Source organism: Pelophylax lessonae (genome assembly GCF_965119305.1).
Source record: "Pelophylax lessonae genome assembly, chromosome: 2".
NCBI lineage: Eukaryota > Metazoa > Chordata > Amphibia > Anura > Ranidae > Pelophylax > Pelophylax lessonae.
Genome location: NC_138769.1, coordinates 652,441,892 through 652,463,252, shown reverse-complemented (window position 1 = coordinate 652,463,252; position 21,361 = coordinate 652,441,892). Strand labels below are relative to the sequence as shown.

The 21,361-nt window shown below is 45.4% G+C and overlaps 1 protein-coding gene across 1 annotated transcript in view; it reads left to right on the top strand.

Moving 5' to 3' along the window:
* Nucleotides 1–4,200: 4,200 nt before the first annotated feature.
* The window catches only part of MRPS31 (mitochondrial ribosomal protein S31), a 166,325-nt gene continuing 149,164 nt past the window's right edge, over nucleotides 4,201–21,361 (top strand). Inside the window, exons 1-3 of the mRNA XM_082244818.1 lie at nucleotides 4,201–4,324; nucleotides 9,956–10,276; nucleotides 15,074–15,232. Of these exons, the coding sequence (XP_082100944.1) occupies nucleotides 4,251–4,324; nucleotides 9,956–10,276; nucleotides 15,074–15,232 (554 nt within the window). The 5' untranslated portion in view covers nucleotides 4,201–4,250. The remainder of the gene's footprint in view (nucleotides 4,325–9,955; nucleotides 10,277–15,073; nucleotides 15,233–21,361) is intronic.

Genomic DNA, 21,361 nt, shown 5'->3' with positions numbered 1-21,361 from the left:
TAACACCGCTTATCACCGAGCTGGAGTCAACACAACACGGTTTACTAAACAGCATCACAGCCGGTGTTAAAATTGGCGGTGTTAGAGCGTGTTAGGAGAACGGTGATAATGCAAGAATTAACACCGGTTACTAAACGTACACCTTAGTGGGAGTATAATTTTGCTAAAAAAATGCTGAAAAATGCTGCTGCAAAACTCCTTCTACAGCTACAGCTTTCTACTGGTGTTTTGATACTGTCCAGTGTGCATGAGGCCTTATAATCAGTTGTGACGTGACTCAAAATTTATAAAAAAAAATTTTGCTTGTCTTGCAAACCACTCTCAAACCAAGTTACTCTTAGTTCAAGATTTTACTGTAGAGTGTTTTGACAGAACACCGGGTAAGTAGGAAAAAGTTGTCCTCGCCTTGGAGCATGTTTTTGGATAGTAGCGGCTGGATAACCACTGTCCACCTATTTTATTGTGTAGCGGAGTGTATAGGCTGCCGGTGTTCTGCCGAGAACTCCAACCACATCACTTCCGGTGACTCTACACCAGAAATAATTGGAGATTTCAACCACTTGGTGTTTTAACAGATCACCGGCAGCCTGTACACTCCGGTACACGCTATAATGAGTGGATATTGTTAGTCCGCCCGCTAGTAACCAAAAACATGGCCGCCTCCAAGTTGGCGACAACTAACAATGTCCAGTCATTATGGCGTGTACCGGAGTGTATAGGCTGCCGGTGTTCCGTTAAAAAAAAACCCTACCCGTGAAAATTCCCTACCCTCGTCACTTCCGGTGAGGGTACGTCAGGAATCAGCTGAGCCGCTTTGCAGTGCGCATGCACGCACAGCAGTGTTGGGGGTAACTAGTTACAAAGTAACTGATTACAGTAACTACATTACATTTTTTGGTAACGAAGTAATGTAACTAGTTACAATACTAATATTGGTAACTACACTACTTTACTAGGCTATAGGAAGGCGCTTTCCTGCGTTACCCAAGCCGTGTGATACAATCGTTATTTCGAAGAATAGAGAGGGATGAAGTTTATGAATTTTTGTTGCTCTTTATGTTTTATTCAGTTTTTTCAGGTTTTGTTCTCATGTTTCCCAAAGCCTGTGTTTATACAATAAACTCTATGCAGAAAGAGTGTCATGTATCTTCTTCTACACGGTCAATTAAGAAAGAGGAAAGTAAAGTAATAAGTAGTGAAGTTACTTTTCAAATGCAGTAACTAGTAAAGTAATCTCATTACAATTTACAGAAGTAACTAGTTACATTTTTTGAGTAACTACCCCAATACTGGCGCACAGTAAATGATCTTGGCTTCCGTGAAAAAACCCTACCCTCCTTCCCAGTCCTTAACGACTTAAGCCCTGGAAGATTTTACCCCCTTCCTGACCAGGGGGTTTTTTGCGATTTTTTTACTGCGTGACTTTAACGGACAATTGCGCGGTCGTGCGACGCTGTACCTAAACTAATTTCACGTCCTTTTTTTCCCACAAACAGAGCTTTCTTTTGGTGGTATTTGATTACCTGTGCGATTTTTTGATCATGCGCTATAAACAATTTCAAAAATAACAATATTTTTCACTTTTTTTTTATATGAAATTCCACCCAAAAAAAATGTAAAAATCAAAATTTTTTAACATTTTCGGCCAATTTGTTTTATGCTACATATGTTTGGTAAAAAAAAAAATCGCAAAAAGCGTATTTTGATTGGTTTGCGCAAAAGTTATCGCGTTTACTAACAAAGGGAAAGATTTTTGTCATTTTTGGTGTTTTTTTTTTTAACGAGTAATGGCGGCGATCTGTGATTTTTTTTTTGCGGTACTGCGACATTGCGGCGGACAGATCGGACCCTTGACTGACATTTTTGACACTTTTGGGGTTACCAGTGACATTACTGCAGTGATCAGTGCTATACATATGCACTGTTACTGTAAAAATGACACTGGCAGGGAAGGGGTTAACTGTATTGGACAGGGAGGGGTTAAGTGTGTCCTAGGGGCGTGTTTCTAACTGTGATGGGACATGTCTCCTATTGTAAAAACAGAGATCAACGGTTCTACATAGTAGAACCGTCTGATCTCCATTTTTACACAGGGGAGAATGACAGGCGGCTTGTTTACATAAGCCGCCCGCCTTTCTCCCGCTCTACCGACGATCGTAGTGTGACCGGCGGACATCGGGTCCTTGCCGGTCACACGCCCGGACTCCTCTGTGAACGAGCCGAGGCTATTGGCTCAAAACCCGGTCACAGGCTAGCGACGTAGACCTACGTCACTCTGCCTGGCCGGGGCTGACTGCTGCAGTAAATATACTGTGCGCAGTCGGCAAGCGGTTAAAGCAGGGGCTTCCCATCAAAATACCCTACCCTTGTTCACCGGCAGGTCCAGAAAAATTTAAAAGTGCCTCCTAATGGAAGAAAATGTATATATATTAATCCAAATGGAATGAAAAATTTTCCTCCATTAGGAGACACTTTTACATTTTCCTCGACCCGCCGGGGAACGAGGGTAGGGTATTTTCACGGGAAGCCAACATCATTTTCTAACCCAACGCTTTAAGCACTGGGAACGAGGGTAGGGTTATTTCACGGGAAGCCGTTGTAACGTTAAAAAAACTCTACCCTGTGAAAATCCCCTACCCTCGTCACTTCCGCTGTGAGCCGATCATTTACTGCCTGAGCATGCGCACTGGGAAGCGGCTCAGTTGATGCATTACGTACGTGCACCGGAAGGGACGAGGGTAGGGAAATTTCACAGGTGGGGTTTTTTAACGTTACATCGGTGTTCTGTGAAAACACCAAGTGGTTGAAATCTCCAATTATTCCTGCTGTAGAGTCCCCGGAAGTGACGTGGTTGGAAATTTTGGCGAGTTGGAGTTTTAGGCAGAACAATGCCTTTAAGCCCCTCCCACTATCCTGTTTGGTGGGTGTGTCCCTTATTCTTGGGGAGGTATGTTCCGTGAAAAAACCATACCCGTGAGAAAATCATACCCTCGTCACTTCCGGTGCACCTACAGAGGGTATGGATTTCTCACGGTAGTTAAACTTGCGGCGCTTACATTAAAACAGCTCCTCTGCAACATAAATCATCTTCGCTCTTCCCCTGTCACTTCCCTCATCTCAGGTAATAAATATAAAAGCGGATCACGGAGCCGCGATCGCCGTCATTTACATCTCATACTCCCGCCACCGCTTTTATATTTATTACCGGAGATGAGGGAAGTTACAGCGATAGCAGAGGAGATGATTTATGTTGCAGCCGAAGTGTTTTAATATACCCGACACAAGTATAACATTACAGACAGTGCCGTTGTTCCGTGAAAAATCCATACCCGTGAGAAAACCATACCCTCGTCACTTCCGGTTCCGCTACGGAGGGTATGGATTTCTCACGGTAGTTAAACTTGCGGCGCTTACATTAAAACAGCTCATCTGACACGTAAATCATCTCCGCTCTTCCCCCTGTCACTGCCCTCATCTCCGGTAATAAATATAAAAGCGGATCACGGAGCCGCGATCGCCGTCACATTTACATCACATACACCCGCCGCCGCTTTTATATTTATTACCGGAGATGAGGGCAGTGACAGGGGGAAGAGCGGAGATGATTTACGTTTCAGATGAGCTGTTTTAATGTAAGCGCCGCAAGTTTTACATTAGACACAGTGCCGTGAGAATTTCATGCTCACCGAGCATGCGCACTTGTCTAATTCTTTAATGTTCAATCACGTATCCGGGGCTCTGAGCATGCGCACTGCTGCGCTGCTCAGCTGTTTCAGACCGGAAGTGACGAGGGTATGGTTTCTTCACAGGGTATGGTTTTTTAACGTTACAAGGTATACTGTAATATAATTACTGTGCTTCCCTCATGATGCAGTATAATGTGGTGGCACATTATACTGCAGTCTCTTCTAACGAAAAGATCATTGGTTACTGTTTGAACGGAACACCGGTGGTATATGGTCACATGAAAAGCCCTCCTCCAATCGAAGAAGAGGGATTCTTTGGCTCATGTAATTGTCTGTATCCATGGAAACATACACTATACTTGGGGCTTGCCGACCCCCGAAACCTGAACACGAGCGGCGGCATTTCCAATGTTCTGTAGTCTCCCCTGTGACACTAGAACACCGGGCAGTAAAACGCCTAGGAACACTTCTGCTCTGCTCTTGTTTCCGCACGGAGTGATTAAACGTGACACTGGTGTCCTGGCTTTGCTGCCCCCCTAGTCAGGGTCACGCTGTACAGCAGAGATGTACCGCAGGGTTGTGCTGGTTCTGTACAGGGGTGGCCGGGGACGTACAGAGGGGGCTCTCACCCCCAGCAGGTACATGTTATTGATTGTCACATGTCTCGGCTCCTCTCCTATATATAGTATGGTGGCAGGAGATCCTCCTCTACCCATTCATGTCTGGAGACATTGATCATCCACTTCATTTATTACTATATGCTCGTATTGTGTGTAAGGCTGAATGCAGAGCGAACTGTCCCTGCTATAAAAACTTGTGTGGCGGGGTAATCATTGCACCCACTGGCACCGATGTCGGGGGAATTATTGCACCCACTGGTACCGATGTTGGGGGTGATCATTGCACTCACTGACACCAATGTTGGGGGGGGGGGGGGAATTATTGCACTCGCTGACACCGATGTTGGGGGGAATTATTTCACGCACTGACACCGATGTGGGGGGAATTATTGCACTCACTGACACCGATGTTGGGGGGGAATTATTGCACTCGCTGACACCAATGTTGGGGGTAATCATTGCACGCACTGGCACCGATGTCGGGGGAATTATTGCACTCACTGGCACCGATGTTGGGGGGAATTATTGCACTCGCTGACACAGATTTTGGGGGGTAATCATTGCACTCACTGGCACCGATGTGGGGGGAATTATTGCACTCACTGGCACCGATGTTGGGGGTGATTATTGCACTCACTGACACCAATGTCAGGGGAATTATTGCACCCACTGGCACCGATGTTGGGGGTGATCATTGCACCCACTGACACCAATGTCGGGGTAATTATTGAACCCACTGGCACCGATGTTGGGGGGGAATAATTGCACTCACTGGCACCGATGTTGGGGGGGATAATTGCACTCACTGGCACCGATGTTGGGGGGGAATTATTGCACCCACTGGCACCGATGTTGGGGGGGGGGATTATTGCACTCACTGACACTGATGTTGGGGGTAATCATTGCACTCACTGACACTGATGTTGGGGGGAATTATTGCACTCGCTGACACCAATGTTGGGGGGGGGGGAATTATTGCACTCACTGACACCGATGTTGGGGGGGGGGGGAATTATTGCACTCGCTGACACCAATGTTGGGGGTAATCATTGCACTCGCTGACACCAATGTTGGGGGTAATCATTGCACTCACTGACACCGATGTTGGGGGTAATTATTGCACGCACTGACACCGATGTTGGGGTTGATCATTGCACCCACTGGCACCCATGTTGGGGGGGGAATTATTGCACTCACTGGCACCGATGTTGGGGTTGATCATTGCACCCACTGGCACCCATGTTGGGGGGGGAATTATTGCACTCACTGGCACCGATGTCGGGGGAATTATTGCACCCACTGGCACCGATGTTGGGGGTGATCATTGCACCCACTGACACCAATGTCGGGGTAATTATTGCACCCACTGGCACCGATGTTGGGGGGGAATAATTGCACTCACTGGCACCGATGTTGGGGGGGATAATTGCACTCACTGGCACCGATGTTGGGGGGGAATTATTGCACCCACTGGCACCGATGTTGGGGGGGGATTATTGCACTCACTGACACTGATGTTGGGGGTAATCATTGCACTCACTGACACTGATGTTGGGGGGAATTATTGCACTCGCTGACACCAATGTTGGGGGGGGGGGAGAATTATTGCACTCACTGACACCGATGTTGGGGGGGGGGATTATTGCACTCACTGACACCGATGTTGGGGGGGGAAATTATTGCACTCGCTGACACCAATGTTGGGGGTAATCATTGCACGCACTGACACCGATGTTGGGGGGGAGGGAATTATTGCACGCACTGACACCGATGTTGGGGGGGAGGGAATTATTGTACTCGCTGACACCAATGTTGGGGGGGGGGGGGGAATTATTGCACTCGCTGACACTGATGTTGGGGGTAATCATTGCACTCACTGACTAGGATGTTGGGGGAATTATTGCACTCACTGACACCGATGTTGCGGGGGGGGGGTATTGCACTTGCTGACACCGATGTTGGGGGTAATCATTGCATTCATTGACTAGGATGTTGGGGGAATTATTGCACTCACTGACACCGATGTTGGGGGGGGGGGGGATTATTGCACTCGCTGACACCGATGTTGGGGGTAATCATTGCACTCACTGACTAGGATGTTTGGGGAATTATTGCACTCGCTGACACCGATGTTGGGGGGAATTATTTCACGCACTGACACCGATGTTGGGGGGAATTATTTCACGCACTGACACCGATGTTGGGGGGAATTATTGCACTCGCTGACACCGATGTGGGGGGAATTATTGCACCCACTGGCACCGATGTTGGGGGTGATCATTGCACCCACTGGCACCGATGTTGGGGGTGATCATTGCACCCACTGACACCAATGTCGGGGTAATTATTGCACCCACTGGCACCGATGTTGGGGGGGATAATTGCACTCACTGGCACCGATGTTGGGGGGGATTATTGCACTCACTGACACCGATGTTGGGGGGATTATTGCACTCACTGACACCGATGTTGGGAGGAATTATTGCACTCACTGACATCGATGTTGGGAGGAATTATTGCACTCACTGACATCGATGTTGGGAGGAATTATTGCACTCGCTGACACCGATGTTGGGGGGGAATTATTGCACTCGCTGACACCAATGTTGGGGGTAATCATTGCACTCACTGACACTGATGTTGGGGGTAATCATTGCACTCGCTGACACCGATGTTGGGGGGGAATTATTGCACTTGCTGAAGCCGATGTTGGGGGGGAATTATTGCACTCACTGACACCGATGTTGGGGGGGGGAATTATTGCACTCACTGACACCGATGTTGGGGGGGAATTATTGCACTTGCTGAAGCCGATGTTGGGGGGAATTATTGCACTCACTGACACTGATGTTGGGGGGAAATAATTGCACTACCTGACACCGATGTTGGGGGGGAATTATTGCACTCACTTACACCGATGTTGGGGGGGAATTATTGCACTTGCTGAAGCCGATGTTGGGGGGGAATTATTGCACTCACTGACACCGATGTTGGGGGGGAATTATTGCACTTGCTGAAGCCGATGTTGGGGGGGAATTATTGCACTCGCTGACACCGATGTTGGTGGGAATTATTGCACTCGCTGACACCGATGTTGGGGGGGAATTATTGCACTCGCTGACACCGATGTTGGGGGGGAATTATTGCTCTCCTCCTTCTTCAGTATACATTATTACACTGTGAAAAATGCAGCAGGACTTAAACTTTTTAGGTGTTGAGATGTGAAAACTTGCTGCTATTGTGTGGGGGCTGCACTGGAGACCCTCATTTTTAAGTTACCCACCTTTGCCTTAAAGGGATTGTCATTGTGCCCATTCAGAGCACCAAGCTCTGCCAGATTGGGGAATCCTAACCTTGTGTAAGGCCCATGCCACCATGTGTTGGATTTCACTCAGAGTGAAAGTGGAATTGTACTCGCCTTCCTGATGACCGATCGGAGCTGTTCCCTGTTGGGAAGCCGCTTTTGTTCTGCACATGTGTACAGGCCTTACATAATCTGTATTTACAGCATCAATGGATTCCCACTTCTGCATTGTGGTAGGTAGATTGGTGCACTTCCATTCATTTTTATGATATGCCAGCACGCCTTCTCAGTGCAAAGCAGGGGTTCCGCTATGGGGTTTAGGGTAGGTTAGATCCTAAAAATTAATTGAAAGTGGTTGTAAACCTCAGAATGAAATATGAACAAAGCATATCCTTCTATAGTATGTACTTGTCTCAATTGGGAACACAAAGTGTAATTTCTGCCTGCTGCTTCGTTCCGCTGCTATCAGCATGATTCACTTCTGACAAGTTTTCCTGACACCAAGAGAAAAATGGTGACATGGAAGGGATCTCCAGCAGATTGACAGCCTCAGCTATTTTATTATCCTGAGTGCTGTGTGGAGGAGGGGGGGGGGGTGTTGAGTCCCTTGAGTCCCTTTCCTCCAATCAACTCTCAGAATTCTTCTTGCTGAGCTCTGCAGAGTGTAACTTCAGCTCTCCACCCCCTTTTTCTGAACTTTTAGACAAACTTTTTAAATATTCAGCACTTTGAATGGATGTAGGGAAGAGAAGATTGCAGATAAATATGTAGCAGGAAAATATGATATCATTTCCTATCTATTTACTAATGCTAGCAGCATAAGGATTAAAAATAGTCCATGTTAATTGAGTGAGTGAAGTTCTACTTTAAGCCCGCTGTAGGCTGATGTCACAGAGACGCTGCAGCCTTAGGCAAGATCCCGACAACGGAGTCGGGATCCACCCACATGCCTGGACCAAGACCCGCTCAGCCTCTCAACGAGCCGCTGAGAGCCTGAGCTGGCCGGTCCCGCCACCTTGCTCAGCGGTCCAGTGAGCGAGGTGGGGGGGGGGGCAGAGCAGACAGCGGTGACTGACAGCCCCCTCCACAGCTCCCTGCTCATGAAGCTGTGAGAACCGAGCGATCGGCTGTGTTTGATTGCTCGGTTCTCAGTGTTCGATGCGGGCTAAATGGTTAAAGATAATGGGTTTCAAAGATTGCCTAACAGTGGACAGAGTAGATTGGGCAGATTTGGGTAAGAAGTTCCAGGGAATGGAAGCGGAGTCCTTTAGGTGAGCATGGGAGGAGGTGATGAGGGAGCTGGAGAGCAGAGCATAGGAGGGGTGACAAGGGAGCTAGAGAGCAGGAGGTAATTGGGAATAGCGACTAGAGAGGTTTGGTTGATATTTGGAGACCAGGTTAGTGATGTAGCTGGGGGCCGAGTTGTGGATTTTAGGTTATTGTTAGTATTTTGAATTTTATTCCTTGAGTGAGCAGGAGCCAGTGGAGGGAATGGCAGTGGGGAGTGGAGGACACTGAACGGTTGGTAAGGTGGATGAGTCTGGCAGCAGCATTCATGATGGACTGAATAGGGGATAGTCTATGTCAGTGATGGCGAACCTTGGCACTCCAGATGTTTTGAAACTACATTTCCCATGATGCTCATACATTCTGCAGTGTATTTGAGCATCATGGGTACTATAGTTCCAAAACATCTGGGGTGCCAAGGTTCACCATCACTGGTCTATGTAAAGGTAGGCCAATAAAGAGGGAGTTGCAGTAGTCGAGGCGAGAGATCACCAGGGAGTGGCTTAGAAGCTTTGTGTTGTCATTGGTTAGGAAGGGGCGTATTTTGGAGATGTTGCAGAGGTTGAGTAGGCATGATTTGGAGGGTGATTGGAGGTGGGGCTAAAAGTAGATTTCAGAGGCCAGGGTTACCCCTAGCACCCTGGTACGATAGGGATGGACTGGTAGCTGTGCCACCCATCTCCACAGAGAGGTCAGGGGAAGGGGGTACGTGAAGGAGGAAATATTAGGAGCTTAGTTTTAGATAGATTGAGTTTGAGAACGTGGTGTGACATCCAGTCTGATAGGTCTGTTAGTAAATTAGTGATGTGTGAGCAGACTGATGGGATAAGCTGAAAAATAGGAAGATAGATCTGGGTGTTGTCATCAATAATATAAGTGTTTGAGAAGGGCAATGGACTAATTGTCTTACACCTAAGAAAGAAGTTGCCACGGACCATTTTTGTATGTTGAAATCTTCCCAGTCCTGGACCTTTCAGCCCAATAAAATATTTTGCTATGAGTTTGTAGAAATGCTTGAGATGATTAGGACTCAAACAAAACCTTTCTTGTTCTCCTAGGTATACAAATCACATTCTGAAGTGCTTTTCTCTGGGAAGTGCGCACTGCTCTGAAAAGAAGCCTCCTGAGAATCATGTCAGCTCCAGCCCAGCGGCAGAGAAAGAGACGGATGTGCCGCACAATGACGAATCCTCCCAGCCACCACAAGGAGACAATTTGAAGAATATCATAAAAGGCATGAAGGTGGAAGTGAGTGCTAAGAACATGTTTCTGGCAAAGAAGAAGGGAAAGAAGGATAAGAATTGGGGAGAGAGAACAGAAGGATTGGAAAGTGCCAGTAAGATGTTTCAGATGGCATCAGGAGAAAATCGGCCTGATGAGTAAGTTATGGATAAGAGGATAAAGTACAATGTCACCAAAGAGTTTCCATATAGGATATGGATAATGATTCTGGCCGTGCATTGCCTAAAAACAGGAATAAAGTGATTATAAACCTTCATTTATTTATTTATTTTTCTAAATAACAAACACGTCATACTCCCTGCTCTGTGCAATAGTTTTGCACAGAGCAGCTTTGATCCTCCTCTTCTCCGGTCTCCTCTGGCACATCTGGCTCCTTAAACACCCCCGCTGAGTGCCACCATAGTAAGCCATTTACTATGGGGGCGCCCATGCCGGCTTGCTTCCGAGCTGCACTCTGCATGTTCATTGACACAGACAGCACAGCCTGGCTCCACCCCTACTCTTTCCTTATTGGCTGTGATTGACAGCAGCAGGAACAAATAGTCTTTGAGCCTATAAGAAGGGAGAGAGCAGAGCGAGCCTTTGCTCTTGTGCACAGAGCTAGATCAAGATCGGGCTCAGATACGTAAATAAGGGGGCATGGTCTGCTGCATGCAGAAGGTTTTTTACCCTAACGCAGATAATGGATTAAGGTAAAAAAAAAAAAAAAAACCTTCTGCCTTTATAACCACTTAAAATCCAGAAACAAAAATGTAGTATTGTGCAGCTTACCTAGTCTTAGATATGGTGGCTGCATTCCTTTTCTTTTTTTATCTGGTAATCTAGCCAGCAAGTCTGTTATTTTGTAACTTCCTTTAACCCTTTCACTGCTAAAGACGCTTTTCCATTTTTTGCACACATATTTAAAAACACAGTTTGGGTAGAGCTGCACAATTATTTGTTAAAAAAATTGCAATCTCGATTCACCTCCCCCACAATCTTATAACGGCATTTCCTTGATTCATTCAGAGCAGAGCTGTTCTCTGCTCACTTACAGCTGTCAAAAAGAGCCTCCGTCAAATGTTTATCCACGTTAAGGCTGCGAGATAACTATAAACACAATGTATCATTTCGTTCTTTTAGATCAAAGGAATGAACTTCTGTCTGTCAGGCTCCATTCACATATAGGCGTCTTGGATCCCGAATCATTGCAAATCGTGGGACACCTTTGCAATTCCCATGAATTGCAATGGCACCCCAAAGGCAGTGCGATTTTGCCACAATTCCCACCTGGTGAATCGCGGTACAATCGCAAAAACAGAATCACGGGACGCTTGTCACCCAAAAGAAGTTCTTGTGCTTTTTTTGGGGGGCAGGCGTTCCGCGATTCTGTTTACCCAATTTTATCGAGATTCGTCGGGCGACAATCGTGGCAAAATCGTGCTGTTTGGGGTGCCATTGCGGTCACGGAAATCACACATGCGTACCATAATTTTTAATGATTCAGGATCGCGGGCAGAGTCGCAATAATTCTGCCCGCGATCCAAGACGCCTATATGGGAATGAAGCCTAAAGGAGGTCAGTTTAACCTCTTAAAGACTAAGTCTTTTTCTGACATGTGTTGCTTACAAGTTAAAATCTGTATTTTTTGCTAGAAAAAAGACTTGGAAACCCCAAACATTATATACGATAAAGTTGGCCCAATTTTTTTGTATCATGTGAAAGATGTTACGCCGAGAATCATGATCTTTATTCTAAGCAAAAAAATTGTGATTCCCATTATATCCAGAATCGTGCAGCTCTAATTTTGGACCTGAAATTTACATAAACCCACGAAACGTTATATATTTTCCGAAAGCAGACACAATAGAGAATAAAATAGTGGTAGTTCTAATTTTTTATATAGCACAATATTAGCGCAATGGTTATAAAAATAAAGTACACTAACGTACATTTTAAGGCACAGAAATGCAATGGATTTCCCAATTTTTGGTAAAGTATAAAAGATGAGATGAGTAAAAAGATACCCAGAATGTCAAACCTTAAAGTTGCATTGCCACATGAAATGGCGACAAACTTCAGTACCCTATATTTTCCATAAGTGACGGTTTAAGGGTGAATTTATACTGTATGCGGTTTTACTGCATAGTAAAGAAAAGAAAGAAACTATACCTTAAGGTATAAAATGCTGCGCTCACCTACTAGTGCACTAACTAAACAAAATATGACTGTGAATACAGATTAATGACATGAATCAAAAGAGTTCATACAATGTGCAAAGGCAATATGGTGAAAAATAAAATAGATGATGGTGTAAATCAGTGAATAAAGTTCCATACACCAACAATCTGAAGAAGTCCACAAAACTTATTAATAGTGCAATCTCTAAAAGATGGCTTTCCACAATCAATAAATCTTCAGTCCCTTCACCAAATGGACACCCGGTGTATAGCAGCGCTTACCAGAAGGCACTGACCCCTTAGTTATAGGGGGTCAGTACAAGCAGGGTTATATATTGAGTTGAAATCCGGATCCTTGGGTATAACTGCGCCCGACAGAAAGGTCCACCTTACAGCCACCTGCTGAGTGTATTAAACTCTGTACTCCTCAACCAGTCCAACGCTCCTCAAAGTTAGGATAAATGAAAAGGTGCCCATATAGTGAAGTATGTTCAAACAATTTTATTTAAAAGTAGGTAGATGCACTTACATTAGATTAGACATCGACGGGCATTCAGTATAATACAATCCGTGGACAACACAGGCAGACGCCGCTTCCGCGTTCCAACCTGCGCACCGCCCGGTCCCGGAAGTGGCGTAATAGCGTGATTGGGATCAAGTCCCGACCGGTTTCGTCAGCACGTAGGCCGTTGTTCTCAATGGTCACAGTCACTCCATTAGCAGTATATATAGCTCAATCTCCTCGCTCATCCAATCAGCTGAAGCCAGAAGCTTAATATTATTTAATCTTTAATTGTATAAAAAATTGTTATTAAAATTATTAAAATGAATTGATATGATTAAAATCATGCTATTAGATGCTATGAGAATGTTACACCCATATTTACCCTGCTGCCAGTGCTCCCTTTGTTTACAAAGGCAGGCCGCTGTTCTGCCTCTCCTCTGAACGATCGTCGGGTCCTGGCGGCCATTGCGTCTGCCGGTCCTGCTGATTGACTCCCGCTGTGTCCAATCACAGCGGGAGTGGGTCACCAGCGGAGTGCACAAACCCCCTAGACCTCATGCACTAATTCACATACAGGTACGTGATTTTGCGCAGCCAGGGTGCCCTGCTGCAGTATAAATGCGGTACGCTGTCCGGAATCATTTAAGGGGACCCCCCCAGGCACTATATTTAAAGGAAATTTTCATTTTTATTGTTGCACTTTAAGCATAATTAAAATCACTGCTCCTGAAGAAAAAACAATTTTATTTATTTATTTTTTTATTCATGTCCCCCAGGGCAGTACCTAGACCTCCATACTCCTTTGATGGGCAATTTCTTGCATATGAGCCTTCATAATGGGCAATTTTGATTTTTCCTTTTCGGCTCCAATAGACTTCAATGGGGTTCGCCGTTCAGGTTAGGACATTACCCCTGTTCAGGAGTTCTGCTGTGAATCGAACAGGGTTCGGCCCATTCCCTACTCCTTGAGTAGAACTAAAGGCAAAACGTTTTTTCTTTTTTTGTACAGCCCAGGACACAAGGCATCTTCATATTCCTTACTATAGGGCTATGATGCCACCTTGAGATGACTGGACACTGGCACAGAAAAAGACTGGAAATCCTTGCCCAGGCATAACCCCTCCTTGCTAGGCATAGCTTCAGTTTTGTAGTAAGTCATGAAACAAGTAAAGAAGACCAGAGGGATCCTGGTGTTCTGTGATGTAGTCCAAAGAAAGGATTTTACAGGTAAACCAAAATGGCTTTTTGGGTCTGAGATAAAACCTGACCATGGGATTCTAGCCTGTTCTATGGTTATTTGTGGCCTATCGGTTTCTTGGAGACATTCCTATAATAATGAATATGAAGCTACTCTGTTTCCTAGGAGTATGAAAAAAAAAAAACGCCTAGTCGGGAAGGGTTATGCCTAGGCAGGGATTTCCTGTCTTTTTTTTCACCAGCGTCCAGTCACCTGACGGTGGCAGCATAACCACCATATCATAATGAATATGAAGATGCCCTTTGTCCTGTGATGTACTCCAAAAAAAGGATTTTACAGGTAAATGGGAAGTTTAAAACCCCTCTGTTTTGCACTACTAAATGTGCTTACTCATATCTATGATTAAGCACTATTAGTAGTGTGAAACGCGTCAGCTGTCTTTGATCCATGCCTCCTGTATGCTGTGGTATTTTATCCCCTTCTCAATAAATATTTGCATTAGAGTGCGGCTGTCCAGACGCACTTTTTGTTCTATATGGCTGGCACATTGAGCCTGCACCCTGTGCCGGGGGTGTTACTGTAAGGATTTTTGAAGACATTTCCACCTGGAGTGGTGTGTGTGGTTTCTCTCCCTCTCAGTTTTGCTGTTTTTTTTTTGTCCCATTGGGGAGATTTCCCCTCACTTCTTGTCCCATTGCCAAAACAGGAAGTGGGAGGAAATCCCTCCAAAGGGAGGGAATCTCTGGTTGGCCCCAAGGTCACCAGAACTAGTGTGCCCATTGGAAGATATACCTTCTATTATGGTACTGGAGCAACCTAAAATTTGTGATTTTCCTTTACATTCAGTGGTAATGGAAAGCATGACAAATAGAGAGGGGGAACACAGACAGTCCCTCCACTCCATCCAAAACAAAAAACAAAAAAGGCTTTGCTTTTAGCTGTGCTGTAAGTTGGTTGTTATCCAATCTGTGCTATACTTGATGATATTTTTTTTTAATTTTAAACTGATTATAAATAATTTTTTGTCAGTTTTTGTCAGTATGGGTAATGTTTGTCTCCTCCTGTGTTTTAGGGAAAAAGCAGTAAGTCCTGAAATGGGGGCTGCAGTGTCTGCTGTTGCGTCAACTTTCCCTGAGCAAAAAAAAAATAAAGTGGAATCTGAGCTTCTGCGGCAACTGCGCTTACACAAGCAAATGGCTGAAACCCAGAGGAAAGGAGATCTGAACATCAGGTTAGTAGTAGAATCCACTGCTTTTTAAATCATATTTTCTTTGATTCTTTTTTTTTTTTTTTTTTTTATGGCTTTAATCTAAAATTTACAACAAAACATTGCAAAAGCAACACAGGAGTTAGCTGAACTTCAGATAGAACCAAATTCCCCTCACTGCGAGGGTAAATGCTTGTTTTGGAGAACATTATTAAAGTGTTTTCTTAACCCATTCTAGCAGGCTTCCTCCCAGCTACATGCCCAGTCTCCTGAAGCCCCTTCTGTTTGTTGCTCATTCAAGCACAGAAATTCTGATGTCGAGTACAAAGCAGGACCAGCAGTCCGGCATTGTAAGTGAGGATGCTAATGGGCCACCCAGTGACGCCAGGGAGGGGGCGCCATTCCTGTCACTGACGCCAGGGAGGGGGCGCCATTCCTGTCACTGACGCCAGGGAGGGGGCGCCATTCCTGTCACTGACGCCAGGGAGGGGGCGCCCTTCCTGTCACTGACGCCAGGGAGGGGGCGCCCTTCCTGTCACTGACGCCAGGGAGGGGGCGCCCTTCCTGTCACTGACGCCAGGGAGGGGGCGCCCTTCCTGTCACTGACGCCAGGGAGGGGGCGCCCTTCCTGTCACTGACGCCAGGGAGGGGGCGCCATTCCTGTCACTGACGCCAGGGACGGGGCGCCCTTCCTGTCACTGACGCCAGGGACGGGGCGCCATTCCTGTCACTGACGCCAGGGACGGGGCGCCATTCCTGTCACTGACGCCAGGGACGGGGCGCCATTCCTGTCACTGACGCCAGGGACGGGGCGCCATTCCTGTCACTGACGCCAGGGAGGGGGCGCCATTCCTGTCACTGACGCCAGGGAGGGGGCGCCATTCCTGTCACTGACGCCAGGGAGGGGGCGCCATTCCTGTCACTGACGCCAGGGAGGGGGCGCCATTCCTGTCACTGACGCCAGGGAGGGGGCGCCATTCCTGTCACTGACGCCAGGGACGGGGCGCCATTCCTGTCACTGACGCCAGCAATGGGGCATTGTTACTGACGCCAAGACATTTTCTACTCCTACAGACCATAGTTGAGTACCTCTAGTCTAAAGGATAATCAACTGGCCCTTTGTTTACAAAGTTTGGAGACCTCTGAACTAGGCAAATAAAAAATGAGCATTAAAAATTGGATTTTACCCAAAGTTCAGCTAAGATACAATAATGTAAAGGCATGCAATCAATAGAAGAATGAAAGCACAATGGAAATATTTTAGGGCTATGGACCCTGCTTTGGTTTTCATGATGTCTGGATCCTAGACCAGTGGAGTGCTGGGGTGTAGACACTTTCGGGACTGGTCTAGCTGCAGGTAAGGTCTGGTAGGTAAATCGTTTTGTTTTTCCCCTTAGACATAAACAATTGATTAACACTTGCAGTGCAGGCACAGCACCACTGCAAAGGATCATTTTTTTTTATTTGCCCAGAGCTGGGCTTCAGCATTACGTAGAAAAGGAAAGCTAGGTAGGACTTTTCGGCATCTGAAAAGGTAAGTATAAATTTTTAAGTAGTTTTATTGTGATGCTATCTGAATAGGAACACAAAAGTGTTATCCCAATTTGGCTGGAAAAGTGGAAACATGCATTAACTGGTTCCCGCCCAGCCTATTGTACAATGATAGCCGGGCGGAACCACTCTTGTTTTGGGAGGACATCATATGACACCACCTGGGGGCGCACATCGCTGCGATTGGTGAGGAGCTTCGTCCCTCGGACACAGCTCCTCAACGATCAGGGTAAAGAGCCAATGACGTTGGCTTTTTGCCATGTGATCAGCTGTGTCCAATCACAGCTGATCACGTGTAAACAATTGATGGTTATCATAAAGGTAGTAGACTCCGCCCTAAGGATATATAACACAAATAGATAGGCTGCAGCCTCCCTGAACTATAGTCGAGGACTATATAAGATGAAAGTGGAATAGGGTATTGACGCTGCCTGTTGACAGTGAACTAAGTTGATTTGGTATATGCAATGGTAAACCAATAAGATATAAAAAGAAGATAAATACAGTAAGCAATAATATGTAAAAATACGTATGTGTAAAATTAATATATATAAAATATAGATGACCAATATAGTGTAGTGGTGCAACAGAGAGTAAATAACTAAAAAACTCCTCAAATAGATAAATATGACAGGAAATAATATATATATACATATATAAATAAATATTTAAAGTGGACTAGTGCACTCAGCCAATCGGCGGTAGGTAGGGGCAGGTGGGTCACATAGGGCAGAAAGAAGGGCTAATAGTGTAAATCTGTAAAGCCTTTATTGGTAATATCATACAAAAATGGGTACTCACAATAGTAGCGTTAGTTAAGAATGATATACAGAGTCCTGGAACGCAATGCGTTCCACCCGAGTACCGGAACCGGAAGTGATGCGACGGCGCTGTACGCGTTTCGTCATCAGCCTCATGCAGGCTGCGGAGGACATCTGATGACGAAACGCGTACAACATCAGGAAAGGGGGGTGAAAGTGTCCAGTATTGAGGTGGTTAAGGTGATTGTTGTACTCTAACCACCTAGATTCATGTCTGCAGTTTGATGGTTGCTAGGCATATTGTCTTATGGCACCCAAATGTAAATCTTTTACTAAATCAGGCATGTCCAACCTGCGGCCCACTGCCCCCTGACAATTCTATTTATTTATTTTTTTTTGCTGGGGAGGAAGAAAGTCGAGTCGGGAGCATGGCCAGAGTGGCTTCCAACTAACTGTAGGCAGAGGCTGCATTGGAGGGGAGGGGAGGAGGGGGGGGGCCAGCACCGCCAGATTACAAACCGAGCGGGGATCTCCTGCTTACCCGGCGGCCACTGTCATACGAAGCCCCACCTCCTGGAATGGCTCCTATGATAGACAGCACATTGGTGACCCCCTGCTGAGCAGGCAGATGACAGCTCTGTCTCCGCTCTGTGTGCAGAGACAGAGCTGTCAGATCCCTGCTGTCCTCTATGGGGAGATCGGATGAGAACGGACCGCCTGTCTGTTCTCATCTGATCCGATCCTCCAGGCGGATGGAAAATAGGGTTTCCATCCGTCCGAATTTCATGGACAGGATCGGAATCGGATAGCTGCGGGTGTCAGCAGAGATGTCTCTGCTGGCACCCGCTGCCCCATAGGGATGCATGGAGCATCCGATCAGGTCCGCCTGAGAAACTGACAGGGGGATCGGATCGGAGTGTGAAAGGGGCCTTAAAGAAGAATCTCAGGCATGGTAGACTTTTTAAAATAGTTACATTGATTCAGTTTAGTCCATTGTAACTATATGTATACCATACCAGCGGTTTGGCTGCATGTGTGGAAATGGGTGCAATTTACATGCTGTCCTGCACCTGCATCCACCTGCACAAGTGTGAACCTAGCCTTAAAGAAGAACCTCAGATATTGTATATCTCTGCATAGTTACAGTGCCTTGAAAAAATATTCATACCCCTTGAAATTTTCCACATTTTGTCATGTTACATCCAATACTTTTTCTGTGAATACTTTTCAAGGCACTGTATATTGATCCAGCTTGGGCCATTGTAACTATGTATATACTATACCTGGCCGAATCCCCTGCAAGCTGGAAATCGCTGAAGTATACACCGCTATTCCAGTGATCTTCCACTTGATTCCAGATCCTGTGCTGAGCGCCTGATCTGCTGCATTCTCATTCTGAACACAGGAGGTCAGCTGCTCAGTATTGACTCCATTCAGGGAATACTTTGTATTTTCTGAATAAAAGCAAAGCATTCTCTGGTTGAATGAGGTGGAGAACGTGACATCACCACTGCTCATCTCTGGTTCGTCCAGTCATAGAATGCTTGGCGTTTATTCAAAAAATGCAAAGCATTCTTTGATTGGTAATACCAACGAAAATGGCCGCACTCCAACAGGTATAATGATGCTTCTTTATTAAACTAACGGACAGTCGATACAGGATACAAAAAGGTAGACGCGTTTCACACGTAAAGTCGTGCTTGCTCACCACAAGGCAGTGAACAAGCACGACTTTACACCAGAAACGCGTCTACCTTTTTGTATCCTGTATTGACTGTCCATTGGTTTAATAAAGAAGCATCATTCTATCTGTTGGAGTGCGGCCATTTTCATTTGGTATTTTCAAGTTTGGCGGTGGTAAGCCGAGGTGAGCACCCATAGTTATTTGGAGCCTTCCTAGTCGGCATGAGCGGTGTGTGCACCTGTTGTTAATCCTTTGATTGGTGGCCATGCTGAGGGGCCGACCTCCTTTGTTCACAATGCTTCAGGTCCGCTGCTCAGCACAGGATCTGGAAGCAACTGGACATCATTGGAGTGGCAGTGTGTACTTAAGCAATTTCCAGCTTCCAGTGGAATTGGCCTGGTATGCTATATATATATATATATATATATATATATATATATATATATAGATATAGATATAGATATATATATATAGTTACATTGGTCCAAGCTAGATCATTGTAACTACCGGTATATGCCATACCTGAGCTGATACTTTAAGGCTAGGTTCACATTAGTGTAAGTGGTTGTGGGTGCGGGACAGTGTGTAAATCGCACCTGTTCCTGCACCTAAAACCACCTGCAGCCAAACTGGACTACTGCTTTGCAGACGCGCAGGGTTGTCGTTCCTTAATGGCACCCCCACACATCTGAAGCCATAGCGTGTTTGAGGGTGCGACAGCGGCTGCATTATGAAAATGGTGCAGGAACCTTTTTCCTGCATGAAACGCAGTTGCAGCAGCCCATTCAATTGAATAGAATGTCGTGCCCGCGCAAACGTAGCTCGCAGAGCTGCATAGATATAAACTAGGCCTTAGATGTAAAATGTCCGCAAGTCCAGTTGATTTGATTTACGGTTGCATGAAAGATCTGTTAATCCTTTATATATAAATGAGGATGAATTCACTTTGTATATAAAGTATTTACTTGTTATAATTTACAAGTATGCTGTGCTCAGCATACCGGGGCTAGCACCCATGTATAATGAAAGTGAGGAAGTTTAACTGTCTTCTGTTTTAAAAATGCAATACTGCACTGAATTGTATTTTTGTTTTTTTACCACTTGGTGTCACTGTTGCTCTGTATCTTGTGAAGGTCCTATATACGCCGTCTTCTTTGTGGCACATTCATTTTACTGCTTTTGCTTTTTAAACTGTGCGCAGTTCTCCATAAATTGCCTTTGAAAAAAAAAAAAAAAATGATTATAATGAGCAGATTAACTCTCCCATGAAATAAAGGTACATCTGGGACTATAGATGGGTTTGGGCCTCAATATGTTGCAGTGGGTTTGATATATTGTGACACCATTCAGATCACAGTGCTGCTTTAAGGTAGGTTTCAGCGCATTGTATAAAAATACAGGCATGCAGCAAAGATTAGCTGAACCAAATTTATTCTCTTGAGAAGAGGAGATTAAGGTGGATATGATCGTATAAATACATAAGTGGTCCATATAGTGAACTTGGTGCAAAGTTCTTCACTTTCAGGTCTTTAGAGGACCAGGAGGCACTCTTTATGTCTGAAGGAAAAGGGATTTATCCTCCACATACGGAAAGGTTTCTTCACAGTAAGAGAAGTGAAAATATGGAATAGACTCCCTCAAGGACTAGTTCTGGCTAGCTCAGTAGATTAGTAAGAGATGTTCCGCTCCAGGTAAGAACATTAGGTTGATTGGACTCCACACATGGGTGCCAGCCCTGGTTTGCTGTGCACAGCATACTTGTGTGAAACGCATCAACCTCTGTAACTGCTACTGTCCTGTGTGATCTATGTTTGATCTCTGTTGGGATGTTGCAATAAAATTACTTTGATTGTCATGGTGTGCAGCCACCTCTGTACAGCTCGGTAGATTGTTTTAAAAAAAGAGCCGATTCATTCCTAAATGCACAAATTACAATTAGATACTAACATTTATTGGTAATAACACCAGGGGTAGTTGATCCAGGGGATATCTGGTGGATCAGGAAGGGATTTTTCCCCTTCTGGAGCACATTGGATTATGCTTTGCATGGTTTTTTTTTTTGCCTTCCTCTGGATCTACTGTGGGTATAGGATTGTGTATATGGAGGTTTTTATATTTGTTTCTTATTTCTATTGGTTGAACTGGATGGACTTGTTT